At 47.3% G+C, this 27,978-nt stretch overlaps 4 protein-coding genes across 5 annotated transcripts in view; 2 read left to right on the forward strand and 2 right to left on the reverse strand.

Moving 5' to 3' along the window:
• Positions 1–14,487: 14,487 nt before the first annotated feature.
• polr2l (RNA polymerase II, I and III subunit L) lies at positions 14,488–15,852 on the forward strand. The gene is made up of 3 exons (XM_068741281.1): positions 14,488–14,557; positions 15,077–15,181; positions 15,636–15,852. Exons 2-3 carry the CDS (start codon positions 15,087–15,089, stop codon positions 15,742–15,744), a joined length of 204 nt encoding a protein of 67 aa, XP_068597382.1. The 5' UTR covers positions 14,488–14,557; positions 15,077–15,086; the 3' UTR covers positions 15,745–15,852.
• Positions 15,853–16,350: 498 nt separating this feature from the next.
• Positions 16,351–19,658, reverse strand: LOC137918294 (cleavage and polyadenylation specificity factor subunit 7-like). Its single transcript, XM_068761065.1, has 9 exons — positions 19,435–19,658; positions 19,090–19,296; positions 18,427–18,530; positions 18,140–18,285; positions 17,701–18,052; positions 17,511–17,614; positions 17,165–17,309; positions 16,834–17,071; positions 16,351–16,550 (listed from the first exon to the last, which is right to left on the reverse strand). The coding sequence occupies exons 1-8, from the start codon at positions 19,513–19,515 to the stop codon at positions 16,837–16,839; spliced, it is 1,374 nt and encodes a 457-aa protein (XP_068617166.1). The 5' UTR covers positions 19,516–19,658; the 3' UTR covers positions 16,351–16,550; positions 16,834–16,836.
• Positions 17,249–22,324, forward strand: sdhaf2 (succinate dehydrogenase complex assembly factor 2). 2 transcript variants are annotated; one of them, XM_068761084.1, is made up of 4 exons: positions 17,249–17,284; positions 20,813–21,036; positions 21,134–21,243; positions 21,336–22,324. In XM_068761084.1, exons 1-4 carry the CDS (start codon positions 17,264–17,266, stop codon positions 21,464–21,466), a joined length of 486 nt encoding a protein of 161 aa, XP_068617185.1. In that variant the 5' UTR covers positions 17,249–17,263; the 3' UTR covers positions 21,467–22,324. The 2 variants fall into 2 exon arrangements, with proteins under 2 accessions (XP_068617185.1, XP_068617177.1); XM_068761076.1 differs by lacking the exon at positions 17,249–17,284 and adding an exon at positions 20,448–20,556.
• Positions 22,325–26,186: 3,862 nt separating this feature from the next.
• Positions 26,187–27,978, reverse strand: part of syt7b (synaptotagmin VIIb) — an 18,056-nt gene continuing 16,264 nt past the window's right edge. The window contains 5 exon segments of the mRNA XM_068739976.1: positions 26,187–26,292; positions 27,350–27,557; positions 27,633–27,747; positions 27,881–27,910; positions 27,912–27,978. The exon segment at positions 27,912–27,978 is cut by the window's right edge and continues 6 nt beyond it. Of these exon segments, the coding sequence (XP_068596077.1) occupies positions 26,187–26,292; positions 27,350–27,557; positions 27,633–27,747; positions 27,881–27,910; positions 27,912–27,978 (526 nt within the window).

Raw genomic sequence — 27,978 nt, forward strand, 5'->3', positions numbered from 1 at the left:
CACTGCCCTGTGGGAGGAGCAACGGGATCACTTAGAAATGGCCACTCGCCCCCCAGGTGGACGGCCGGAAGGAGAACATCGTTTCACAAGACGCCGGCCAAACCGCTGATGGGTGAATGACGCCCAGCAAGATGTCCGGCACCATGAGGAAGAATTAGGAACATGGCGGCTAATCACTAAAATGCAAAACCAAGAGAGGAATGTGGGGATTGTAAAGGAAACGGGAAAGAAGAGAAACGTGGGGCCAAGCCGGTGAAGGATGGAGAGAAAACGGAGCGCCTCCTGCACTAGAGGATGACACGGGGGCACCGTGCGCGGGAAAAGCTTCTCCCACGTCGCGCCGTCCGCTGTCGTCTGGGAAAACCGGAAATAAACTGCACGAGTCGCGGTCGGAAGAGAGCGAGAGACGCTGACGCAGGGCTTACGGCGCCGATATGGGCTGATGCGGCCTGAACCGGCTGCTGAGAGCGGCGCCGTCCAGCACGCCGTCCAGCACGCCGTCCAGCAGGCCGCAACCAGCGCACAGAAATAAAACAGCCGTCCACAGGACAGGTCGCTATCCAGCACCTTAAACTTAAATTTAACAGACACAACAGCCTTGAAAGTCTCCCTCTGCTTCATCCTGCCCGTTTTGGTGAGGCCCACAGAAAACAGAAACGTCCCGTCATCCTTCAGTCCAAACAGTGAATGCAGAATCAGACGACAAAGACGCAGCGATCTCTACCTGCACAAGCGGCGTAACAAGCAATTCAGTCAGCGTTGCAAGACTCTAACCGTGCATTAAAGCTAGAATCACCAATAGCCAATCAGAATTCTGCCTCACTGACACCGCTGTCTGATATTTGTTTCACTTTTCTGCTCCTTTACATGTTTCCGGTCTGGCGCCGGCCCGACTGGAAGGCGACACGACTTTGTGTTGTTTTTTCCCCCTTTGAATTCCAGGTAGAACCAAAAGGCACGGCTTTATCTGTGCCAAAGATAAGGTGCACTGCATGTAATTCCATTCTATTCTTAGTCTCGGGCCTTTACGGGGTCCAGCCGACGAACCGTCCGTCTGAGGAAGAGGAGTTTGTCCTTCCTCGTGTCTCGTGAAGCCGATCCTTTTCAAACAACGTGTGTGTGTAGCAGGGTGTGAACGGGAGACGCCGTGTCCTGGAGCGTAGATCACAGACCGCAAGCAGTTAAAAGGACAAGGTCAATGTAAATAAACCAAACACGTGCAAACAAAGCCAGGTCAGGAGGAAGAGGAAGGAGGAGAGGAAGAAGAGGAGATGTCATCCAGCCGAATCTGGAGAAATAAACTGAAACACAAACAAACACTTTTTTGTGCAGGGGATATTCTCCTCTCCTGGTTTGTCCTTCAACAAGAATCCGCCCAATTACCTTTGAAGGAAAGTAAAAAAAAACCCCACAGGCGTACAAAAACATTCATTGAAGCGTTTGCGGCGCCGCCTACAGAGTAGTAGAGAAAAAACGCTGGTATTTTATCTGAGCAGGTCTGGTGGAGAGGTTTCCTTTTAAAAAGCCACCTCCTTTCTACCACGCACACACACACACACACACACACACACACACACACACACAAACACACCTGCACTAATCTGCATTTGTTCTGAATAGCGATCAAAGGTTCGCTCCTTCTCTTCCATTTGAATTGATGATGATCAACCCAGTGTTTCCCAACCGGTGTGCCGTGAGAAATTTTCCAATATCACCCAAAAAATATATATTTTTAATTTTTAATTTTAATTTTTTCTAATATCACGTAATTAACATTGTCGGGTGTCCGCGCTGTAATAAAGTGTGTGTGCCGCCCGTAGATCGCTCTTCAGACTTTGAAGTGAACGACAAGAGCTGGTTTCCGTCATTGTGAGCCAAAACAAAAGTCTGTTAAAGTCTAACGTGATTGGTCGAGATGTGTGTGTGGGCGTGTGCGTGTCCACAACGAGCAGGGGGTGGGGGGTGTTTACGCACACGCAGCACAGCGAGCGGACGAAACGAAAGGGAGGCAGGGAGAGAGAGAACTTTAGACCAGAGACAAACGACGCGCTAGAAAGGGTGAGGAAAAAAACGAGCGATAGAAAACGTAGAAATCTGGACACAAAGGCAAAATAAAATAAAGTAAGATCGTATCTTGAGGAGCCGCTTATCCAAAGAAGTGCAGACCCACTGAGCTGGTGGGAGTCCAGGTGTTCAGTCTACCCACGTCTCACGCACGGAGATTGAGACTGTATCGTGGCAACATCTGTCCCCTCAGAGAGAATCTTCTCCAGAACGGGACAGATGATAACAGAAAGGAGAAACAGGATCAGTCCCTCCAAGCTGAGCCACTCGGTTTCCTTTGATGCCAATCTTCAGTAAAACAGTAGAACTGTTACCTGATGCTGCTTTATCTTTTGCACTTTTTAATTTATGTTTTCTTGTTGTGTTGTTTGAGATTTAAATGCAGAGATTTGACCTTGTTCTCTGTGAGATGTGTTTGGTTTGGTTTTGTATTTTATATTATATAATATGTTTATTGTAGCTAGCAGTGCAAAGAGGATTTAAATAAAGACATTTAATAAACATTTGATATATTGCATGTTTTTACATTAGTAGCTAATTTTACACAACGCACATGATTTGGTATTAAATTAATTTTGTCAACAAAGAAATCTGAGGAGCCACTTGGGAGCCAAAAGAGCTGGAATTCCCATCACTACACTGAACTGGAACAAGATGGTGGTTTAAAGCTAAACTTTGCTGATCTTCCTTTGGACAGTTTCTGGTTATCTGTTGCCAAGGAGTTCCCCGTTCTAGCCAACAAAGCTATTCTGACATTGCTCCCATTTTCAACCACACATCTGTGTGAGCTGAGCTTCTCAAGCTCGACGGCGATAAAAACTACAAGCAGAGAGAGACTGAGAGCTGATGAGGAAGAGCTTCGTGTGTGTCTTTCTGCCATTACTGCCAGGATATCAATTTTGTGTTCATCAAAACAGCCCCAGGTTTCCCACTAAGTATAAATACATTAAAAACTATATTATTAACTCTATATATTATAATAAAGCTCATCTAATATAATGTGTACTGTGTTAGAACGTCATTTTGTGTCATTTTGGTTCGTGGTGTGCCGCAGGATTTTGTAAATGTAAAAAGTGTGCCGCGGCTCAAAAAAGGTTGGGAAACACTGGATCAACCAATCATTGACTGCCGGTCTCAGCCGTTCCTACATCAGTAGCAGTAATACTACTGGAAAAGAAAAGAGAAAAGTAGTGAGAACAATTGTTGAATTTAAGACGGAAATAATCGGCAAATATGAAAATGGCGTCCGTGTCTGGGATCCTGCTGCGGTACGGGATGGAGAAATCAAAGATTAGCCAAAACGGTACGTAAATAATACAGAATTCTGTTAAGTGTACTTTTATTATGCTTTTGTTTTTTGCACTATTTACACTGTTGTGCTTTATCTGTTGTTTAGATGGTCCAAGAATCCACCCCGACGCAGAATGTGATCAAAAATCGACGACAACCTATTGATCTAGTAGAAAAACACCGGTGACGGCAGAACCCGGTGGAAGTCGTTTGGCTCGTTCTCGAGGGTTCTACTCATCTCCTTTATTTAAAGAACAAAAAATCTGAATGGTTGCATTTTCAAAAAAGACTAACAGACACTTCGTGCTATTTTTGCTTCACACATAAATAATAAAGCAGCAAGTAAAGCACTCGCAGGACGTCGACCGGGTAGCACGACTCTGCTAAATCATGCATCTCTGCGTTTAAGGATAAAAAAATGGAATAAATAATGAATACCAGAGAGAACCTGGGTTTTCATGGACCCTCCTCCCGCTGTCTTTGCTCATGAGCCTCTAATCACCGGCAGCCTTTGAGATCTTCCAGCGATGGATCGCACACACAATAGAGCACAGAACATCACACCGGCGTCGCCAGGAGAGGAACGACAGCGTAACGGTTGTCCAATCAAAGAACAGCAGGTGACCTCGCCGAACGACCTTCCCCCGAACAGGACGGACGCCTTGATGCAATCGGCCGCAGAGGCGTTTGAGTGGAAGACAAAAGGCTTGGGTCCGAGAGCGCCCACAGAGCTCAGCAGAGCTCGTCACCTGCGGACTCTAATCGCTCTGCCTCCTGCGGCGGCGAGGAGGAGACGCAAAAGAGACGGAAACAAAGACGTGTAAACGGACTCACGTGACTGAAGACGCCTCACAGCTACACGTGGGAAAGCACCAGGAGAGGATGGAGGGACGAGGGCGAATGGAAGGAAGGAGGATGAAAGGAAAGAAAGGAAGGAAGAAACCGAGATAAAAAGAAAGCACGAAAGTGAGGAGAAAAGATAGAAACCATGAAAGAAGGATGAAAGGAAAGAAAGGAAGGACAAGGAAAGAGGGGGAAGGAGTGAAAATGGAACATGAACGCTCCCCAAATTCCATGTAGGTCAGAACGGCTGGTGAATAAAGGGGGGGGGGGGGGCACGTTCTCCCCCAGGCCTGATGTTACGGTCCGGATTAAACTCCACAGAGAGGAGAAGAACATCAGGACGTAATTATAGGACTCGACTTCACTGCGGCGCAAAGGCAAGTTTTAATAAGCATAAAGCTTAAAGCCATACAATGGTGGAATTACTTATCCCATTCAAAGTGGCGGAGCCCATCCCAGCATGCACCGGGACATTTATGGTTTCCAAATGACGTTTTTATCCGGGACAGTGAGCTGATGTCCAACTGCTGCCTGAAGGAGACATGCTTTTATCATTTTAGCTTCTACTCCACATCCTGACGGCAGAACGATTTCTATTCTCTTAATAGACGGTCAATTATGACCCCCCCCCCCCCAAAGAAATATATGGAGGTATTTATGAAATACACACACTGCTTATTTAGTAAGTAGTGCTGTGTACAATTAATCAGCTCTGACCTCTAAACCAGACGGCTAATAGCAGCTGCCTCCTCCGGGGCTTTCCCATCCATCAGCCCTGGCGACGCTCGCCTGTTACCAGTGGCGTTCAGCCTCCAAACAATTAGCATCATTAGCAGAGGGGCTTCTCTGGCTTTGTTTTCTCCACTAAAGTAAGGCGGACTGGAAAGGTTAGATGGTCAAATACACAAAAAGAATACCTCCAAATACACAAAACCTCACTCAGCAATCGATCTCGCCGATCGCACACCTGCAGATCAGGACAAGCCTGGAAACACCCGATACGCTGTGCTGGTTCTGGAGGCGGGGTCGACTACCGGTTGCTCATACCTGACAGACGGGCGAAACGCAAAGACGAACCAGACCCACCATTTTTGAATAGTTGAGTCGTTCGTTCTTTAAATACAGACATAGTACTTTGTTCTGCCGGCGTGGGAAACCACTGCAGGTTTTTTTTTTTTGGTGGCGTCAGAAATGACATTTGTTTGTGGGACGTCACTATGGCGACGAGCTCCAGCGCAAACAAAAACTGCTAAAAAGCATAGAGAGTATGGGGAAGGCAATACCAAAGAAAAGAGAACGAAAAGAAACTTCCAAACTTTATTACTCAGATTTCCAACAAGTTCTTTTGCGTTTCGGGTTCGACGCCACACATCTCGACGTTGCGTAACCTGAGATTAAAAGAGCGTTTAATCTAAAGCCTGAGCTCCCATCCTCACCCCGATCCTCATCCCGACCCCACGGCAGGAATCACTCTCATGCCTCTCACCCTCCTGTCTGAATCCGTCTCGGTCCAAAGCGACATGGACATGGACATATCGCGCCACGTGAGCGATGTTTATGTGCTGCTCCGCGCCAGGCCCGGGCCCGGGCCCGATCCCACGTGATCCAAAAACAATGATGCCTCGACAATGGCCGAGCTCCCCGCCTCATGGCGGCTTTGTCTCCGATGCGGACAGAAAGGGGTCAGACGCGGGCGCGAGGGTCGGCTTCCAACGTGCAGCAGTCAGAAACAGGTGGGACAGATTAAGGAAAGGAAATCTTCAAAATGTCTCGCCGGTCGTAAACAGACAAACGAACAGCAGAGCGGACGTAAAAGTCGACGAAGAACCTGTATTTCAATTCCATTTTATTTCTTTAGCGCCAGATCACAACAGAAAGTTATCTCAAGGTACTTTACAGGGTTAGCAGGGAAAGACAGAACCAAACTTGACCCACAAGAGCAAGCACTTTGGCAACGGAGGCAAGGAAAAACTTCCCTTTAACAGGCAGAAACCTTGGACAGAACCTCGGCTCATGGTGGACGGCCATCTGTCTGGACTGGCTGGGTTGAGAGAGAGAGAGAGCGAGAGAGAGAGAATGGCAGGTATATAGGAGGAGAGGGATCTAAACTTCCTCTGCAGTCTCCATTTTTTCTTGGACTCCTCAGCGCCCCCTTGTGGAAGCAAACTTAAAGGATGCTCTGAAGCATTTGGTGCAATCAGCTTATCTAACAGGCACCAACAAAGGAATACTAAACTGTCCCCACACAGCGACATGCAGATCAGCGCCGCATCACCCGATTAAAAGAAACGCCAAACTTCGTTCCCGTCACCGAGTCGCTGATGCTGCAGGAGCCAATCTGTAAGTGTGCGTTTCCACGGGCCTCCAGAACACACAACTCGGGACGCCGCTCTCCTCCGATGCACCGACCGCTTCCGAAGGTGTCCTTTTGATTAACGACCTCGTCGTCCGGATACGCCTCGGACATCGAAGGGCGTTCCCTCTCAAACGCAGTCGGCGTCTTAAGCAGTGGTAAAACACACACACACACACACACACACACACACACACACACACCTCTCCCCAAGCAGCCGGCTGATGATGCCTTTCTTGTCTGGTTGCATGTACCACTCTTCACACAATGTGACTCTTCACCGTCAGCTCACCGGAGAAGAGCCGAGACTCTGTAAACTAAGGCGTGTCTGATCAAACACGGGTCACGCCATCCACACGCACAGGAAGAGCGGAAGGTCACGGCTTCCCGCAGACGCCGGACCCGGAGTTACAACTTCCAGGTGCCCAAATTGACTCGTGTCGACATTCCATGAGTTTTAGGATGAATGTTATTTTTCCCCACAGGGACGCAGTTCCTCCGGACCGGTGCGGCAGTCCCGAGTCTCGCCATCTCCTGCATCCCTCCTTCCGCCCGGGTCGGTGTCGCACTCGGCTCACGCCGCCACCGCCGTCGGCCTCCGTCCCGCCCCCCTGCCCTGCTTCCTGTGATTATCCTCTCTCCTGCCATTCCGTCGTGTTGAGGACACTGTCCCGTCCATCCCTAAGAACCTCCACCCCTCTCCCGTCTCCATCTTACCCTCTTCCCATCCTCGTTCTCGCTCCTCCATCCCACATGCTCATTCGGTATTCATATTTTAGAGGGCATTTGTGAGCGTTGGAGTGTGCACCGAGCATCTGCACCATTTTCGGCGGTGAGGGAACCTACATTTTCTCCTCGAGCCCTCCTCCTCATCGAGCTCATCCAGATTCTGGTTCTGGTTTCATGTTGCTCGTCTTTTTTTAGACTGAAAGCCATGTGCCACTCACTCCTACTCTCCCTCTGCCTCTTTCTCCATCTTCTTCTCCCACTGCTACCCACTCGATTCCTTTCACTCCTTCCCACGGCATTCTCTCCTCTCAGTCGATGTGATGGTGGCAGCGAGGGAGCGTTTGCGTATACGTGAATGCGGCGCATAGATTGTGCGACAACGCATTTTGTCTGAGAGAAACGCGCTTCACTGAAGAGCAACTCTCCTCGTCGTTATGTCACACACCCTGTTGGCCACACCCATTCGTGCTGGACACGCCCCAAAGGTGATAAAGCCCCGCCCTGTGACCACGCCCTCCAAACAGAGAAGAGCTATAAAGCGACGCCCGTTCCAATAGGCTGAATTTTAGAACCTTACAGGTCCAACATTAGGACGCACCTTCCAGCATCTCCGAAAGACAAAGGAGAACGACTACGGTACTTCCTACTTGTCCCCCCGAGGGGTCGCCACAGCAACCCAACTTCCTCCACTTCACCCTGTCCTTTGCATCGTCCTCCCCAACACCAGCCACTCTCATGTCCTCCCTCACTACGTCCATGTATCTTCTCCTGGGTCAACCTCTAGTCCTGTTCCCTGCGAGGTCCATCCTCAGCATCCTTCTACTGATATAGTCCTTGTCTCTCCTCTAGACATGTCCAAACCATCAAAGTCTGTCCTCTCTGACCTTGTCTAACCTTCACTGTCCCGCTTATTGTCTCATTTCTAATTCTGTCCAACCTGGTCCCTCCCAAAGAGAACATCAGCATCTCCATCTCCTCCACTTCTAGCTCCGCCTCCTGTCATTTCCTCAGAGCCACATGTCTCTAAGCCATCCATCATGGCCGTCCTCACCACTGTCCTTCAGAAGACAACGGAGAACGCCATTCATTTAGTTAAGCAGAGCTACTGCCGGCTGAACCCAGGTGCAATGCACGTGCTAAATGAGTTCAAACCCAATGTCCCATGAGTCTTGAATGCATCACGGATAGGACTGAATCAAGGACATTTGAGACATTAACAGAATTGTAATTCACAACACGAGACATCGCTGAAGACGTGGATCGTCTTCATTTGGGGAAAAATCAAATACGACGAGAACACGGAGCGGTCGTGCGTGCGATCTTTAGAAAGGCTGGGAGGTGCATGGAGTCTCCCAGGATCTCCCCGCTGGAGATCTTGGTTTCCAGGAGCGTTGAAGCCCAGAGGGACGCCAGAGAGACGCCAGAGAGATGCCAGAGGGACCCCAGAGGGACCCCAGAGGGACCCCAGAGGGACACCAGAGGGACCCCAGAGGGACGCCAGAGTCAACGCCGGTGTGGTGTTTACTCCAACACAAACAATCTAAATGTTCCAGAGGCAGGGCCCAAAATATCAATGAAACATTCCCGGTGGTGAGACATTCCTGTCCGGCTCCGGATTGGACGGCTGGGTTGCCGTTTAGCTCGTCTGATGAACTCAGTGCTGATGTTCACCTTTTGTCTAGACTGACAGGTAAACCTGCCGGTACCGGCGGCTCACACAAACCGGGCCTTTAGAACTTACAGGATCGATATGTCTGAACGGGAGCAGAGAATGATAAAAACCGCAAACTGCTGCATCAGCATCCGGGCTCTGATCCGGTGTGAAGCCGGATCCTGCGGGTCTGTGGCCTCGAACCGGCACCGAGAGACCGGGTCTGTCCCCGCAGGAAGTTCGGCAGGATGCTGCTCACCTGAATTTTGACGATGCCTTGCCGAGACCCACTGCGTCGGTTCCGGTCCCATAGCATTCCGACTGCCGACCCGCCTTACGCTCCTTCTCCCGTCCACCGGATCGGTTTTCTTTTTGTGGTGATGATGATGGGGGGGGGGGTCACAAATATCTAAATGTGACGCTTAAACGTCATTCCATCGGTGTCTTAACGGAGGTTCCACGGTTATCCCTCCGGTGTCAGGCAAACCCGAGACGTTCCATCAAAAAAAAAAAAAATCACGGTCTCCGGTTTTCAAGCCGCACCGGCGGACGGTCCGCCTCTCTCAACGCCGTCCACGGCGCGGCGTCCCGGGTTGGACGGAGAGGACGAGCCGATCTCCCGTGCGGTGCTCGCGCGGTGCTCGGTATCTAGTATGTGCCACCGACCGGACAAGGCGGCTCGGAGCGGGAGGAGGAGGAGGAGGAGGGGGGGTGCATTTCGGCGTGAACGTGACCCAATCCCAGCGGTAGATATCTCAAAAATAAAATAAAAATCGATCCCTTGTTTCCTTTCGCGTCTGGCTGCGCAACAAATCGCGCACGACGCGCGCACCTGACTGCTCGTCGTGAATGGCAGCGCGCAACCGCTGCACGTGCACGGATCCGGTGGAGCGAGGGCGCCGCTGGCGGAATCAGCAACCGGTCCAAAGAGGACAGCGTGTCCAAGAGGACAAGCGCTCCCAGCTGTGGAGTCGCCCAGAACCAGAACCAGGACCGGGACCGGGACCGGGACCAGGACCAGGGCCGGGACCGGGACCAGGACCAACCAGAGCTTAGCTTCCCTTTTTTAAAACAATAAAAAAAAAAGATGAAGCTGCGTCGTCCACGTATTCACTGGGGTCTTATAGTGCGCATGCGCAGTAGTATTTACCATCTATCGCCGACTTCGTAGGCGCCTGTACGGTTTCTATCTTTACGCGGCGATCTCCTTTGGATCGACGTAAATCGGGCGCGGATCCGTGTGACGTCATCGTCCATACGTATGACGCGGCGCCGGACGAGGATCGCTGCCTCACAAGCGGCAGCTCTGTGAGCCGCCTGCTTCAAATTGATCAAGCGGATGAGATCGATGACATCCGTCCTCTCGCGGGGATTACCCACTGACGCACGAGCCCGCCGGAAGAATGCGTGGCCTCGGGGCACGCGCTTGCTTTGGCAGACGTCCGAGACGTGAACGCGTTTTCTCATTCTGAGGAACACGTCGGACAAATTCATAGCAACAACCAGAAAACGTGACGTCATCCTTGAAGGCTCCTTTCTAGATTTGAGTGGGATTATGTTTAGTGGTGTCGCTGGTTCAATGCCGTTCAATCGAAATGTCTTTTAAAAGTGTCCTCGTTTATTTATTTCCCTAAATTATTTGGTGGTTTTTTGTTTTGCTGGTTTGTTAGCAGCATGACTCTACATTTTGGGAATGGATTTCCATGAAATTTCCATGGAATGTTGGGAATGTTACCAGGAACAGGTGACCCAGAAGAGATCCTGGATTCTGGATCACTTTAAAATGTTCGTTAACATTGCAGCCAATGGAGCTTCAAAATGTCTCTGTCTATCCTAACACCGAATTTCATCTGGATCGGATCCGGATGAATTCAATTCACTCACCAAAAATATGAACCATCATGAAACGTGTCTTCTGGTTCTGATCCAGAATGAGGTCAGGAACAAATATTACATTTTAACATTAAAACCATTTATGGATTCAGAAATCAGTTAAAAACTCTGATTCACTTTTACTTTCCATGGCTGGTGTATAAAGACACCAAGAACAATCTAGAACCTCTTGGTGCTTATCCAGATCACCGTGTGGACGGTGCGGATCCAGTTAGGAGGGGAGTGAGCTGCTTGGCGGAGGTCTGCGCTCTCGCTCTCTGAGTGCTTTTATAGTTGTTGTTTTTTCTTATTGAGAAACAAGATGGATGCAGGTATAAAAACCTGCTGCATTATTATATAGTAAGGCTAAGAAAACCAGGACGCAATCAATTAAAGTCCCCCTATTTTGAGGAGCAGATGGTACATGCCAGGCTCTCCTCCTCTCCCTCTATATTCTCCTCCCTCCTGCTTGCCGCGTCCTCCATTGCTCAGCTTTCCTTCATTCCCTGATATTAAGGATATTCTCACTTCCCCGGGCCGAAACAACTCCTCCTTCGTCCGTCATCTTCGTCATCTCTGCAGAATCATTGGAGAGGTACGTATCTCCAAGATTTCTTTTCATCCCAACGCTGCAGGATTTAGGAGTCAGATTTTGTGTAAAGATTCTGGAACATCCGAGCTGCTCTGAATGCATGTGTTCCATTTTCAGTTCGGTTTATTCCTCTTCTTTTATTCCCCCTCCCCTCATTTGAATTTTCCCTCACAGTGCCGACGGTCGACATTTCTCTCCTCCATCTTGTCTCCATTTATAGGACACGAGTCTTACAGTCTTAGAACGAGAGAACAGACAGAGCGAGAGAAAGAGAGGAAGCACTCTGTTTCTCTATGACCTTTGTTCCTGTTTAGGGGTCAAAGGAATAAACAATTCAGAGCTAGACTAAGAAGCTCCGCGGCTGCGGCCGGCTGGAATTCGCCGTCGTTACAAACCGAGCAGGTGAAAATACTTTACACAGGAAGCTATCTTAAGACTTTTTTTCTGCCCCCCCGTGGGAGATTACATCACATCTGCTGTGACCAACATAAACAAATCCACATCCTGAGTGGATTGGTGTGCTCCCATCGGGGGCGGCTTTTCCCAAGGTCACACCTGAGGCCCCCGCCGCCACCTGACGTGCTTCACCGCAGCGTAGCGTGGATTTTAAAGGGACCTTATGTCAGTCTCCACATTCAACAGAGCAGATAATGCGACGCCTGAGCCCAATGTAGAGGGATAATCTGGATGTGGCTGTTTGCTGTCCCCCCCCCCCCCCCCCCCACAGTAGGAAGCGGCGCAGCGCTGACCTTATAAAGACTCCTCCTGACCAGACCACACCTCTATCCCTGCGTCCATGGAAGCCAAGGCCAAGACCGGCGCTCCGGCGGCCAAGGCGGCACCTAAAGCGGAGAAAAAAGAGCCGGTGGCGGCGCGCAAAGCCGATCCTGCTCCTGCAGCCCCCGAGCCGGAGCATCCTCCACCCCGGGATGAGGCAACAGAAGGCGAAGCGATGGCAGCAGGTGATGAGGCGGCGGCGGCGGCCTCTGGCACGGACTCCCTGGAAAGCCTGAAGCCTTTCCTCGTTGGTAGTGCAGTTATTGCTGCAGGAGCCATCTTGCTGGGAGTGATATTACTGGCGAGGAGGAATTAGCAGTGGTTCACAGACTATGATGGTATTAACGGGGGGGGGGGGGCACCGTGCAGTATCTCTTTTTTTGGGGGGGGGGGGCTTGTTTTTACTTTTATTTAATTGAACCTTTTCAGTTCAGTTCAAAGTTGATCACGGTTCTATGTGAGGTATAATCACACGTCGTATATGCATGAAGTTCCTTCAATATTCCTTCTGAACTGTAATAATAGACTAAAAAGCCTCGGTCTCGGAAGGCAGCATATTTATCTTGTAGAATTCACTTTGTCCAAACAAGATTTGTACATTTTTTGCACTGGAAAATGAGCTCGGATGGCTTTTCCAAAATATCTTGAAATGCTATATAGAATGATGTAGACTATAATAACTATGAGAGTTTTACTTTTCTTTAAAATAAGATAATTGAAAGAGCAGACCTGAAAATGATTGTGAACATACAATGGGATGCACTGATATATTTAATTTTTTTTGCTGAATCATTAGCCTTAGTGGAAGGATTTCGCTTCGGAGTGCAGGAAGATTTTCTCCATATCCAAACGTGACCTGCGGAACGGCGCCGTGCATCTAACACGAATCCTTTCAACAGACGAAACAAGCAGAACCACTCAAGGGACGAGCGATGGTATTTTAAGCATTGCCTGCAATAGAATGCACGATAAATGGCAGAGAATAATATTAAAGCTACTTCTCGCTGTAGAATAAGGATTTCAATTTAACTGTCAGATGATGTCACAGATCAATAGCCTTTCGTATCGTACAGCATGAAGCCATAGTCTGTTTACATCCTGCAGTATAGATGTAGCCGTAGCGTAGCCGCCATTAGTGCTGCAGCGTGTGGTTAAAGGCCTGCTGCTGCTGCAGCGTCTCAATTGTTCCTGTCTGTCTGTCTGTCTGTCTGTCTGTCCAGTGTTCTCCCTGTTTGTAGCTTTTCAGAAATAATACTTTTTCAATAACTAACTACAACTATAATATCAGTAAAAAACATTCTAGACTGTCTAATGCAGTGGAAGTCGGGTGTGGATGACCTACTTAAAAAAAGCTGCCAATCACCTGTACAGGATTATTGTCCAATCACTTATTGTATCAGTAGATGAGAGAAAAACATCTGAGACACACCATGACATGAATTTCTTTCTTCTATGTATAAACGTCACCACTCTTTAGAGGAAAAAATATATATTCTGGGAAAATACAGCATTCACCAGGAAACACACCCAAATGATAGTAAATGAACCGACTTCACCTTACATTGTATAGTACAGTGTACCAAAATATATATATATATATTATTTTCATAATTACAACAGCGTATAAATGCAATAACTCAGATAAGACTCCTCATTTAGCACTTGTGCTGTAGAAAGTTAAATTACATAAATGGTGACGTACGGTGTTAGTGATAGCAACGACGGCGACGTTAACGACGACGATGGTGGTATCGGTTAGGTTACTGTAATGATAATGATGATTATGATATATTTTTGATATATTTCTAATATATTCTCCCCATGCACACTCCCCTCTGCTCCCAAACTCCTCAGTGTAAAGAAGGAGGTTGTAATATATCCTTTATTAAAGTCAGTGAACCAGTTCAAGTGAGTGGTTTGTGTATAAATTAATAATTGCACTTCATTTATAATTACACTGATTTAAGGTTCATACGCATGTGGAATCATTTGGATGTAAAAACTGTCTAGTACTGATTGTTCGTTGCTGTTTGCATTATTATTTCACATTTATATTTGGATTTTCATTTAGATTTTAGTTTTTGTTACTGAATTAAATTTGATATACCAATTACAAGATAATAAGGAACAAAGTAAGAGTTGTTGTTTTCATACGTAAATCGACCAAATCAAATTTTCACTTTGACACGTACGTTTTAAATCTACTGGCCATATTTCTATCAATGAGAGTCTATTTGAGGAAAATACATCAAATTAATAGTTTTCTCCTGAGGAAATTCTACTCTTATTCTGAAAGATCGGGGACAGGAAATCCATAATCCGACCCACATTCGAAGAAGACGAAGAAGAAGAAACGTTAGGCGCTCGGGCCTAATCAGGAAAGAAGGTACGTGACGCCGTCGTAGTTTATTTTTGTCAGCAAAATATTTAATTCAGTCTGTAGGGGAGCTGGAAATTGTTAGTTATAAATTAAATATTTCTAGAATGTGTTTTTTTTTTTTTACCGTTCAGTAATTAAAATGCTAGCGAGGAGCAGCGGGATACCAACAGCTAATGTTAGCTAGCATTTCTGTCGCGCTAATCGCGCGCTTGTTGGCGAACCCGCGAGACTTCAGACGTTTATTCTGCAGCATTTGGCGATGCAGGGAAAAGCAGCGTTTAGTACTGTGGCTAAAGACTTGCGTTGTGTTGTGTTCCAAAGAGAACACGTTCAACATGGCGCCGGAGTGAACAAAACACAACCGGCTATCTTAACCTAATCGCTTAATTCGCAACATATCTTCCACATAGTCAATCTATTATTATTTCTGTATTGAACAAAACAAACGAGATACTCGCTGCTAAAGTGTTTCATGAAGTTGCACTAACCCAGTTAAAGGCTTCGTCGTCATGTACCTGTCCCCAGGTGTCGCACAATGATCATCCCTGTCCGATGCTTCACGTGTGGGAAAATCGTTGGTAATAAGTGGGAGGCCTACCTCGGCCTGCTGCAAGCCGAGTACACTGAAGGGTAGGATCCGGACCGGCTTGTTTTTGTTGCTGGGTGTAGTCGGCCATGGCAGTCCATCAATCGAATAAAGTATCAATTAAAGCATTTTACATAGACATACGATTTAAAACACAAACTATTTGTATTTCAAAAATCCTGCTTTTCAGTTCCGTGACCGTGTTGATGTCACAGTGGGAGCAAACTGGCTACTAGTTAGCAAAATATGGAGTCATCTATGAAGGAATATATTGCAGTATTTGCATTTGACAGTTTATTGCAATTTGGTTAGATATAGGTCGTCTGCTGTCTCCTGTTAACGCCCAATCCTACAACACGGAAAAACCCATCGAGCTGTTCAAGAGTACAATTTCCTTCACAATTTGAGTTTACTTCCATCAGACCTGAATGCAGCAATGCTGCTTAATATCAACGGTCTGCACGCCGCGCGTTAACGTGATGCTGTCTCCCTGTGAAGCGACGCCCTCGACGCCCTGGGTCTGAAGCGGTACTGCTGCCGGAGGATGCTGCTCTCTCACGTGGACCTCATCGAAAAGCTGCTGAATTACGCTCCGCTGGAGAAGTGATTGCGACTGGAAGGATTTTTGGAGCCCTGACATGGAGATTTGTGCTATGATATTGTGTGACCTCATGAATAATGCATTTTTCTTAAATAAAGCTTTCTTCACTGTTTATCACGGTATTACTCACATTTATTGCTTTCCTCGCTCGTATTGCTCTCTGATGTTGCTACTCAGAACTTCAAGTGAACATGAAATACTCAGGATCCTCTGCCTGAAGACTATTTTAATGAAGTTATTTTAGTTATCAAAGGTACTTGCATATTTGACAAACAATATCCAGTTAAGGATGAAATCAGAAGGCTCCTCTTGTGCTAGTTCGGACTCTGCAAAGGAAACCTGCATCCGATGATTCATAATGAGCTCAAATCCAACTTGTCAGCGTGGAAATGAAGTTAATCTGGTTTTAAATGTATTTATATTAAAATGAAATGCTTTGAAATGAGCCTTTTTGGGCAGATGCAATGGACCCCAAATCACTAGACATAAAACACTGAAAATATTTGGGGAATACTTTTAATTTGCAAATTTAATACAAAAGAAAGTGATCAAAACATTACACTACATTACAGCAAGTGACTCCGAGGTGTCACGCATGCAAGCAATGAGATCTCATTTCCTAGCAACAAATCTACATCTGGGTTTCTGATAGCAGATAAAAGTCCATGTATGTACAGACGAGTGGAGAACGAGAGCAGACTTGTTTGATGCTCGTCTCACCGATTCCCCGAGACTTCAGCTTGGAGGAGAAAAACGCGATCCAGTCTCTCCACACTTTAAAAAAAGAAAGAAAAGAAACACGCTCCACCAGTCTGAAAGAGAAACGGCAAACATTCAGAGTCGCATTTACATAAATCCATAAAGCAGGAACACCATAATGGAAACAGATTTCCTTTTTTAATGCAAAAGACATTCCTGCTTGTTGATCGCCCTTCTGTACGACATTACTCTCCTCCCGGTCTGTCAGCGCAGTCATGTTTGAGGCCCACGTGCTCGTTGGGTGTTTCTGCATGCCTGGCGGCACCAGAGTTCTGGTGGTCGGTGTCAGGTTTGGGTTTAACCTCGAGGTGTCGTGGCCACACTGACGAAGCTTACCAGCTAGCGGTATCGGTCTCTGTGATCTCTGTGCCGTTCTCTCTCCCGTTCCCTCGAGCGCTCCTTGTCTCGCTCGCTGCTCCAGGAGTGTTCCCCGTGTCTTCGGGACACGCCTGCACCGTCCCACCCGGGGGAATAATCTCTGGTTCTGGTTCTGTTTCGCTCTCTGTCCCGGTCCCGCTCCCTCTCACGGCCCCTGTCCCGGTCTCGGTCTTCGTCCCCAGATCGGCTTCTGCTCCTGCAGAAAAAAACCCAAACCCCAAAACAAACGTGCAGCAGCTTCACTCCTGGGGAGACGAGGCGCGCCGCGTCGGGACACGACGACACAAACCTGCTGCTGTAGTTGCCCTGGATCGAGACCAGACAGTCTTTGAGTGACGTGACCAGAGTCTGGCAGCGTTCGTCTCCGTACACTCTGGACTGCTTAACGATGGCGATGGCCGTCAACAGAGTCTCCATGGACATCCGCACGTCTCCTGCAAGAGCAGAAACGCCAGACCTTAAGGGAATCGCTTTTAAGGAGTAGTTCAATTCCGAGAGTGAGACCTCTTTCTTTATGCGCCTGTCAAACGGGGCTTTCGGGGGGGTCCACCCATGTCCATAACGGGACGTGGAAGCTCTGACCTTCCTCAAAAACTGCCAGATGGGATTCCGTTGATGCGATTGGTCGTACTTACCGGCTGTTGCTGCGGATACAGCCTTGCTGATGGCGCTGCTGGCGATAACTTTATTCCGGTTCATCAGCTCCTCGTAATCTCTGCACGCGGTTTGGGACACGTCTCTGAAAAAAAATGCACGGATCGCCGTCACGCCACCAGAATTCCTCAAATATGTTCCCGCGGATACGAAAACGGCACACACTCTTACTTTGGTTGGCTGTAATCGTTGCCGCCGCGTCCGTCCTGCGCCGGGGCGAACGCCGGGTTTACGTGAAAAGTGGAAGGGGGCGGGTTCGGCACGTAGATCGGGGGAGGTGGGAACAGCGGGGACGGAAAGGGCGCGTGGATGCTTGGTGGCATGTGTGGGAAGAGAGGGGGCGGCTGACTGAAGAAAGGGTTGGGCAAAAGGGGCCCCCTGCTTGCAATGGCGTGCGGGGGGAAAAGCGGCCGTATGTAAGGAGGGGGCGGCGCGGTGCTGCGCTCCTTGGATAACAGGGAGGGAATCCTTTCTACGACCTCGTAGTCCTTCGTGTCTTTGGAGGGGGCTCGCTGTGGTATGCCTGTGGGGGGGGGGACACGGGATGACGGTCAAACTTTGCATCATAGTGTCGAATCAGAGGGCTTTTCTTAAGACTTCTCCAGCTCACGTTTATTCGCCTCGTCCTCAAACAGGGCGAGGTTCTGGCGCGTAGCGAAACGACAGTCTATCTTTTCGCCGTGGAGTTCACATTGGGGTATTTGTGCCAACAAGATTTTCAGAGATTCTTCCGAGCTAATCAACACTTCTGCGTAGCTGCATTGGAAAGAGATCGTTAGAGAGAGAGAGAACTTTATTAATCGGTTGGGAAGACGCCGTCGGGGGGGGGGGGGGGGGGGGAGTAGGAAGAGGGAACACAAGCCTCCAAAAAATGATTGCTGCGTCGCACCGACTCACCCTCTCGACTGGCCGTTAGCTTTGTTCTCAGAAAATTTGATGTCTGTGATGTCCTCCACACCCAACGTTTGAGCCATGGCCAGGATGTCCGTATCAGATGTCCACTGGAGATCGGAGCAGGTTTGGAAAAAGAGGATGGAGAAATGAGATGGTGACTTGTTATATTGATGAGGAGGATTGCTGCTTGTAGAGAAACTCCGCTGAAGGGAAGCTACTTTATGAAGCTGGACGCGGCCTGAGACGAACTATCCTCTTCCATTAGAGCCCTTCTGAGAGGCGACCCGAGACGGACTCCGCTGCATCGACTTGAGCCAAAGAATATTGCAGATCTTTTTCGATTATAGAGCATTTTGAATTCCGATTATTGAAAATCTGTTTAAAATTGAATTGGGCATTTTTCTTTTTTACCAGATCAAACATCTTTTAGCACAATTACATAAAAATAAGGGAATCTATATTTCTTCCAATGATGTCTTTTGCCCCCTGCGACCCGGATCCGCGGTTAGAAGATGGATGGATGTCTTTTGTCGAGTATATCAGGACGTCGCAAACTATTTATTTCTCGATTGATTGATGGATAATAACTTCTCTATGCCAATGTGGAAAACAGACAAAATTGTGATCAATAAAATAATAAAACACAAATTAGAGTGCGGTACTCACCCAAGGGAAATTCCCTATATACAAGGAGAGTCTCCTTAGAGAGCTTCCTTCTTTATAACTCTTCACCAACGACACTGGTTTAGTCTTCTCTTTGGCTGCTTTCTCCTCCGGAGGTTCTGGATTTTTACTCACTTTCTTGTCCTGATTGACTGAACCAGTCAAAACAGCATCGAAAAGTTCATTTGCTTCTGCGATTCTGTCCAAATCCTGCGTGGGATCGAAGAAAGTCAGTACATGCTGCATCTGCAAACGTGCAAAGCATCAACAAGCACAAAATATCTCTGTAGGAATGAAGCGTGGAGGCACGTTCACCGATCCGACGCAACATGCAAAGGTCAGACTCACGTCGTCGTTTTGATTCGTATCATTGAGCTCAGAGTCCTTGCTGGAGGTGCCCGGTCCGGCTGCACGCCCTGCCGCAGCCATTCCCTCGGCCGGTCGACGATCCGGTTGATCGGAGCGGAACTGTTTTTTTTTTATCGGAGCACTCGCCCTTAACGTTATATCATGCTTGGGACGTTAAATCACGTTAGCCAACGTTCCACTCGAAACCGAGGGGGGGAAAAAACAGAAAATTCTAACGATCAGCTATAATAAATGGAAAACGGAAGGACAAAGGGGGATATAGATCAATAAAACATATTTTAATGACCAAACTGAACGCAGATACGCCGTTTGTTTACGTGTACAAATACACATACAATTAAACAGGCTCGTTGCTTGATGTGAAAATGCTAATGATGCTAATCGGTAACGCGTGTGCATCAAGAATATTTGACCGGCTAACAACCACAAACAACATTGGTTCCCCTTCAGGTTACACTACTGAACCGGATGCGCAGAAACTCATTCATTTAATGCACACTTGGGTTGGTCTCCATTCCCCATCGATACTTAAATGTTTCTAAATAACTGATACTTTTATATATCCCAAGTAACATTTGAAAATAAACTAAATTAAATCAAATCATTATTTGGGAATTCATAACCTATTCCTTTGGCATAAAGTTCCCCAAATGTACGTACTGGAGCACCATTTAATAACCCATTCAAGCTTTTTATTATTTTATTATTATTATTATTTTCTGACTTTGTTCTGACACGAACAAATCAGGAGAGACGGAACTTTGTCGATGCCGTAGCAATTAAATCTCGCGAGATTCGGAAATCAATCACCAGCGCATATCTGTTCCTACATTATAATATTATTTTTTATCATTTTGTCACGTAAACATGGAATAGAGCATTTCATTCCTTTGGCAAAAAATTAAACAGTTTCCAATTTATCTATTTTGACATAACGGAGTAATTCGTTCGCAGTATCCGGTCCCCCCTCGTTATCTTTCCGTGCTTCCTGTGACGTAATAGGAGCTTTCCACCCCGGTGGAGTTCATCTCCTAGCAGCCTAGCTTGTTGACGTTTCGAAAGAATAGAGTTAAAATGTTGGCGTCGTTTCTTTCAAGAACAGTGAGTTCTCTGTTTGGTATAATATTTGTTTACGCGCCCGATTCTCAGCTAAAGTTTTTAATTAATTGTGGTCGGAACCTTTGAGATTTTAGGGGACTATTTAAGTGCGAAGAAACAAAATAACATAAATTACAGCTAGATTTATTTTTATTTTTGTAATTTGACACTACACTTAAAGCTCACTAAACTGTCCTCCATGAATTGAATGATGTGATTAAAATACGCTGCTATGTGTTAATTGTTTTTGCTTGCTCAGCTGGTGAAAGGCGTGTGCCGGGCAGCATGGAGACCAGCAGCTCCAGGGTTGGCATCAAGTCGTGGTTACCGTGGAGACTCACCAGCCGACACCAGAGGTGACCTGATTGAGATCCCTCTGCCTCCATGGGAGGAGCGGCTCGACGAGCCCACTGACATCAAGAGGCGCCGCCTGCTGTATGAGAGCCGCAAGAGGGGAATGTTGGAGAACTGCATTTTGCTCAGGTTCTTGGAGCTGTGGGAAAGCGCTAAATAAGTGCACTCCATTTACCATTTACTGTAGAGAAAATACGAATCCTCTAATCCGGCATTTCTCTTGCAGCCTTTTTGCAAAGCGGTACCTGAACAACATGAGTGCGAAGCAACTGCTGCAGTACGACAGGCTGATTAATGAGCCGAGCAACGATTGGGATATCTACGCCTGGGCAACAGGTGAGCGAAGAGCTATATATATATATCCTGCTGCAAAATGACAAAGAAGAGGAGAGAACGGTGCTAAAATGAGCGATTTCTCATCCTTGCAGATGCTCGGCCCACCCCTGAAGTTTACCAAGGAGAGGTGATGGATATGCTAAAGGAGTTCACAAAGAATCGCAACCAGGAACAACGGCTCGACGCGCCCGGCTTGGAGTACCTGGAAAGAGAAATGCAATGAGATCTGGATTTACCTGTCGCAACCAACTGGGGGAATCCTTCCACCAGTCAAGCAAACTGCGTAGAGACTCGTAACACGATGAAGTATCAGGCACATCTGTATTAAATATGCTCATCTCGAACCCTGTGTGTTCTGTTCCGATGGAAGACTGTGCATCAGGGCATTTCTAATGTGTTCTGGATAAAGATTTGTTGTATCTTCAAAAGCTCTGGTTCTAGATCCAGAAGAAATCGCCATTACGGAAAGTCTGCTTTTTGTGAGTAACCTCTAAACCAGGGGTGGGCAAACCTTTTGACTCGCGGGCCACAATGGGTTCTAAAATTTGACAGAGGGGCCGGACCAAGAACAGATGGATGGAGTATTTGTGTGAGCTAATATAAATGACACATGAAAGCTATTGCATTAAAGGATTTGGCCTTTTACAGGTAGCATTACAGGGAAAAGGTCAAATGAATGAGCTTTAATTATAATAAAATTTAATTTAATGATATAATTTGGACAAGTTTGGCGGGCCGGATTAAAAAGACCAACTGGCCGCATATGGCCCCCGGGCCTGGGTTTGCCCATACCTGCTCTAAACTAATAATGATATCGAGGTGAATCCAATTGCTAAAGGTTTGTTTTCATGGTTAAGGAATCTAAAAATCAAGATAAATTTTTGGTGTAAATCACGATATAGGGTGACTGAGGTCTGCATTCTGGGTGCTTGCCTTGTTGTAATTAAAGTGTTTTAATGAGCTGCTCATTGTGTGAGATGCGCCACTGAACGAACCAGGTAAACAGGAAGGAGGTGATTCTCTCCGTACGATGACTTTGGATGACTACTATGTACTTTATGTTATTTAATAAAAACTGACTGGAGCTCCAGTTGCGTAATGATGTCGCATGCAGTACCTGCTTTGACCTGTAGATGGCAGCATAACATTGTCACAGGACTTGCTGATCACCTGTGTGACAAAAGGAAACGGCTCGCCTGTAATCCACACACACATATATATATATATATATATTTGTCATGGCTGCACAAAAGTAATTATACGCTAATAGCTGCTATATTTTAAGACGATCTGCAGCGAGCTTTAGATAAAACCAAGTTCAAGCTGTCTCTGAAAAAAAATCTCATTACTTCTTTTAAGAACAAAGGGATCTTAACCACTGTAGGTATCCCTTTTTTTTTTTTTTTTAATCATGACTTAAATGAAACAACCCGCCAGTCAAATGTTTGTTTTCGAATTAAATCACATTCCAGTTTTAATTTAAAACTATGCATACGAGATCGTAAGTCTTTCCTCGCCCGACTGGATCGGCTCGGGGTCATTTATCTCACCCGGCAGTGCGTCTTGTCGTTTTTAGAGGAAGCTTGTAGGCGAGCGGGAGGGAAATGTCCTCTGTCCCGCAGATGCGCACAGAATCTCAAAGCGGATTACAGGCCGACTCCTGCAGAATCATAATGCACAGATGAGTCGGCGCCAGGCGTTTGACAAACAAACGATGATGTGGATTTTCTTCCTCATCATTCTAAAGGCTACAAGAGAAATCATCATTTTTTACATCCTCCTTTTTGTCCTCAGACGGATGATGTCCGACTCACCATACATGTACTAATACTCCATGTGGTTCTGTGTCCATCCCACAGGATGATGTCACGCGGAGGTTGCGCCGATCCATGCGGAGGAGGATTACTGCCTCCATTGAGGTTTCTGTGGGACACTTTTTTTCCTTAATATTGTAAAATGTCCTACGTTCCTGCTGTGTGTGTGTTCAGTATAAAAGAATCAGGAGCCCAGGCTGCTTCGTGTTACGTTCCATTCTTTAAACGTTTACGATTTTAAAGCATCAGGTAAAGCAAACCATTTCCTTCTTTCACTTACGTAAATATCCCACACAAGTTCTGTGACAGATGTTGAACGTGAACTTTCCCGGCTGTCACGATCCGCTGCCTTGAAGAGAAGAAGAAGAAAAAAGACTGAGAGCAGAATTAATGTCTTCATTATGTGAAGCTTGTTTGGAGTGTGTGTTCATGTTGGGCACACACACACACACACACACACACACACAGCTCCTGTCATCCTCCACCGTTGCTTCGTGACGGCTCTCGGTTTCATCTTCTGCTCCCCTGGAATTTCAATCTTAAATTCCCTTGCTTCTTCTTCGCACAGCCTTCACCATCTTCATCGCGTCTTCCCGTTTCTGCCGGGGATTCGTGAATAAATGCAGGAGCAAAAACGAAAATGCTCTCAGATGATTCTGCCAGGTGTAACCGGGGATTCAGTTTCCTGAACATTAAGAAGAGTTTTTATTTTAGATGATCTCAGAGGGGGGAGAACATCCTGAATTACAGACCCCCCCCCCCACACACACACACACTGAAGTACAAAACTATGGAAAGTTTCGCTCCACCTCAATCTAATAAAATAAATAAGTAAATAAAAAATTCTAAAATGTAAAAAAAACAACCCAGTAAAGTTAAAGTTAGTAATTTAAAATAAATCAAAATAAAATCAAAATCAAAAACATGCAGCTGAAATATCTAATCACATATGAAAACATTTTAAATATCATCGGACCAAATGAAAACCTTCTTTTGGTCCTTTCAGTAAATTTGTTATAAATAATATATTTAAAGAACCGGCTGATAAACCTTTATACACTTCTGAATGATTCACAACAATGCCAGAAGTATCTTCGTATTATATACACATTTATATTTTTATATACACTGTACAGACTTAAAAAATAAATGGATAAATAAATGCTTGATATTTATCATTGTGCACCCCACGGATGTAACTACAGGAGAAGAGGGCGTGATGGGGGGTGGGGGGGGCAGGGACAGACAGGACAACAACCCCACTCAGTAGTGATTTCTTTTTTTATACAGAACACACCACAACCATTTGTACAGAGTATAAATGAAACTGCTGCTTTGAATGCCCCTAATTAACCAGAAGAAGTCACATCTATGACTTTATGGCATTTGACTGGTTGACTAGTTAATAACCCCCCCCCCCCCCGACTAGTTAACCATGTTACCCTGCACCGACTTCCACTGAATCCTTTGGAATGTAATGTTTTACCAGACAGAGGAGCGTCGCTCGGCTCCGACCCGAGACGGGCACAGATAGGAAGGACGAAGGGGACGAGATGCTGGTGGCTGCCGACGTCATCAAAGCTGCTGTCTCACCTGCGTCTGGATGAAACGGGGCTGCCTCGTGCCCAAACCCAATGGGGGGGGGGGGGGGCATCGTTTGAGCATCGGTGGCAACGAGTGCAGCAATTTAAAGTTATACAACTGGATTGAATGAAAACCGTAAACACACACGCACACACACACGCACAGAGACAAATAGTCAGATGACATAAAGATCCATGACACACACATGTACACACATTCAGTACGGACACGCACTGTGGAATGTAGAAGACTTTAACCCCCCCCCCTCAATCATTTTAACGTGGTCGTGATTTTTTTTGTCAACGATAATCTGATTTAAATCCGGATCATCGTGACGTAATCTTATGTACAGTATGTCTATGATTTGGATAGAGCCCCCCCCCCTTTACCTTCAGCTGATAAAGTCAAGCTATGCCTCATTTTATTAATAACACACACACACACACACGCACACACACACACACTTATTTCCTGTCTAGAAGAACAGTTCGACTCTATTTTGAAAGCCAGAAATAAAACACAACATTAATAAACGTACTTTTTTTTCTGTCCACATGGATTTCTCTGCACAGAAAATAAGAACTAATTTTTTTTACACTCGTCCCGTCGGACCTGCGTTAAAAGTTCATGTTTTTTTTATTTGGGGTCACGTCACATCACCCACGTCACGCACAGACGACGAAGGGTTCCAGCCAAGGAAGAATTATTACAGCGGTGTCACAATTCAGATTCCAATTTAAATACAACCCCCCCCCCCCCCCCCCCCCACTCCGTCACCTGTCGCCGGTGCGGATGCTCCTCAATCCATTCGAGCTCGGGGGGAGGGGGGTTAAATGAGGCCTTTAAAGCCGCAGGGGCGGAGCATCAGCTTGATCAAGGGTTAAAGTGGGATTTGGCAGGTGGGGGATTCCTGGATTCCACAGCAACGGAAAGAACCGGAACCCTAATGCTCGACTAAACCCATAAATATATATAAAACAAACAAACAAATAAACGATATGCATGAAAGAGTCAGCTGGTGCGACTTTATGAAGAGCGAAACCTGGACACCGGATGGATTTACCTACGAACCGGACATGTCGGAATGCCGCTCCGGACCGTTCCGGCCCACTTTAACCCCTGAGTTTAATCCACTGTTGGTCGATTGTTCATAATCGTGATTGGCAACAAGGTGTCGCTCTGACACTGGGAATGCTTTACAAGTTGGAGAAGGCTATCTTCCCGGAAAATCTCACAGGGCAGGGCGGGGGGGGGGGGGGGGGGGGGGGGTAAGTTAAGACATCCCATTCATCTGAACATCAAACAACGGATGAAAGAGAGGGTCAGCGGAATCGTGATTCGACAAAAAGGTGAGATTTAAAGACGGCGCCAGGAGGACTTGGAGGCAGAGGATATCAAAGAGGCCTGAGAACAGAGAGAGATGACACACATATTCCAAAGGGCTGCAGTTTGGCGCTGGAGGGGGGGGGGGGGGTGCCGTGGGCAGTGGCTGAGAGGACACTGAGGGGGGGTAAAACACTGGAGGCAGGCTGGGTGCCGGGTCCTCTAGGCCTTGAGGGCGTGCCACTGGGACACGGCGTTACGTGGACGACCCATCATGTCTTTCCAATGCTTGACCTCTGCAGGGCCGCTCTTCCACGAAAGATAAAATCTGCAGGAGAAAGCAGCAGCTGTAAAGAGCCACAGAGGGGCAAGTCGGACCCCCCCCCCCCCCCCCCCCCAACACACACCCCCCACTCTAATCGCTCTTCAACTCGAGTCCAGAGCAGAGAAAGAGCGGTTAGAGGAGGAGGATAATGCCGACGCTGATGAAGACGAAGCGCCGCGAGTCTCCAGCAGAAAGAAGTTCTTATCCGTTCATGTCACAGAAACGACGGAACAAGCTTCCATTGTCCTCCACTGTGGAGTTATTTATGAGCCCCCCCCCCAAGCAACTGCTAGGATTGTTGCGTGGGGGCAGATAATGCACACGATTGGGATGTGGCATTGCGGAGGTGTGTGATTGGCAGAGAGAATAAAAGCTCATTCGCGTCTCATTGTTATTATTATTAGAACAGGATCTGAAGGATCTGAAGGAACCGAGGAACCCGAGTGGAGCTTCCTATTAGAGATATTTCAATGCGAGGGATATGATGTTTTTGCTCGAAATCGAACCTGCAGTTTAAAGAAGAGCGGGTTTTCTTGGTTTCCAGCGACAAGGAGCGGGAGTTCTGATAAAATGACGGAGGCGACGCTTCCTTGAAAGGCTCTGAAACTCCTCACGATTTCCTTCGGGAATGACTTTGAAAAGAACATATTAATTTGGCGGCAATATAGCCGAAGGCAGAAAACGATACGCTTCCGGTGAATGAATCCAATTCATCATTGAGCCTCAGCGCTTTGGCTGCGTGCTGAGAAACAGGCGAGGAGACGAGTTTGTCCACAGGAAATGTGAGATTGAACCCACATGAAGGGCTGAAATGTCCCACAATGAATAAACAATGACTGGGAAAGACACGCACACACACACACGCACACACACACACACACACACACACACACACACACACACACACACGATCAAAAAGCAACGTTCTTATATCGATTGATTTTCAATGCAGGCAATCAATCAGTTTCCTCCAGCAGGGGGCGGTAGAGACTGCCTCTGTGACCTGCAGCTGATCCGAGTCTCTAAAGCAGAAGAGGGGGGGCGAGGAAGAGGGACGGACGGAGATACCTTTCCGATGACGTCATTGCGACTGAGCCGGTCCTTGTCCATGACGGTGATGATGATGGTGGTCTCCCTGAGGACGTGGGCCGGGACGTCAAAGGGGAAGGACTCGTTGAAGACGGGGTTGAGGCAGCGCTTCATCACCACCGTCTTCTTCTTCTCCACCCGCTTGTCCTTGTGCATCAGCCACACCTTGACATAGGGGTCTAGAGCGGGGACAGAACTGAGTCAGTCGTGTTTTTAAAAAACGGTGAAGCGCGTCGGGGGAGGAGCCGCCGTACCGGAAGTGCCTCCGATGTCCATGGCTTTGAGGTTGCGTGGCTTTGATGATGCTCACAGTGACGGTGTTGGCTGTGGGTTGTAGCACAGCGACACCAGCAAGTCCCCCCGACTCCCCTGGAGGACGCGACGTAATCAGCAGGTTAGCCGCCGCTCTGTCGCCCGCGTTCTCTCCATCTACCCGACAAGCCGCTACATATTCCTTTCCATCTCCCCCCCCCCCCCCCCAATTCCCTGTGCTCCTACTCACGCTGCCATCGCTGCATGGGTTCAGCTCCTTCCCAGAAGGTCTGCATGTTGGCCAGGTCCAGTTTGCTGAGGGGGATGGACACCTCCCCTATGGGGTCG

The sequence above is a fragment of the Brachionichthys hirsutus genome, chromosome 1 (genome assembly GCF_040956055.1).
Source record: "Brachionichthys hirsutus isolate HB-005 chromosome 1, CSIRO-AGI_Bhir_v1, whole genome shotgun sequence".
NCBI classification, from domain to species: Eukaryota; Metazoa; Chordata; class Actinopteri; order Lophiiformes; family Brachionichthyidae; genus Brachionichthys; species Brachionichthys hirsutus.

Coding starts and splice junctions, on each gene's coding strand:
- sdhaf2 (XM_068761076.1), top strand. CDS start 20,530: ATGTTGGCGTCGTTTCTTTCAAGAACA. Junction 21,037..21,133: donor GAGAACTGCATTTTGCTCAG/GTTCTTGGAGCT, acceptor TTTCTCTTGCAG/CCTTTTTGCAAAGCGGTACC. Junction 21,244..21,335: donor TATCTACGCCTGGGCAACAG/GTGAGCGAAGAG, acceptor TCATCCTTGCAG/ATGCTCGGCCCACCCCTGAA.
- polr2l (XM_068741281.1), top strand. CDS start 15,087: ATGATCATCCCTGTCCGATGCTTCACGTGTGGGAAAATCGTTGGTAAT. Junction 15,182..15,635: donor CAAGCCGAGTACACTGAAGG/GTAGGATCCGGA, acceptor CTCCCTGTGAAG/CGACGCCCTCGACGCCCTGG.
- LOC137918294 (XM_068761065.1), bottom strand. CDS start 19,515: ATGGCTGCGGCAGGGCGTGCAGCCGGACCGGGCACCTCCAGCAAGGAC. Junction 18,286..18,426: donor GCTAACGGCCAGTCGAGAGG/GTGAGTCGGTGC, acceptor TTTCCAATGCAG/CTACGCAGAAGTGTTGATTA. Junction 17,310..17,510: donor TGTATCCGCAGCAACAGCCG/GTAAGTACGACC, acceptor CTGCTCTTGCAG/GAGACGTGCGGATGTCCATG.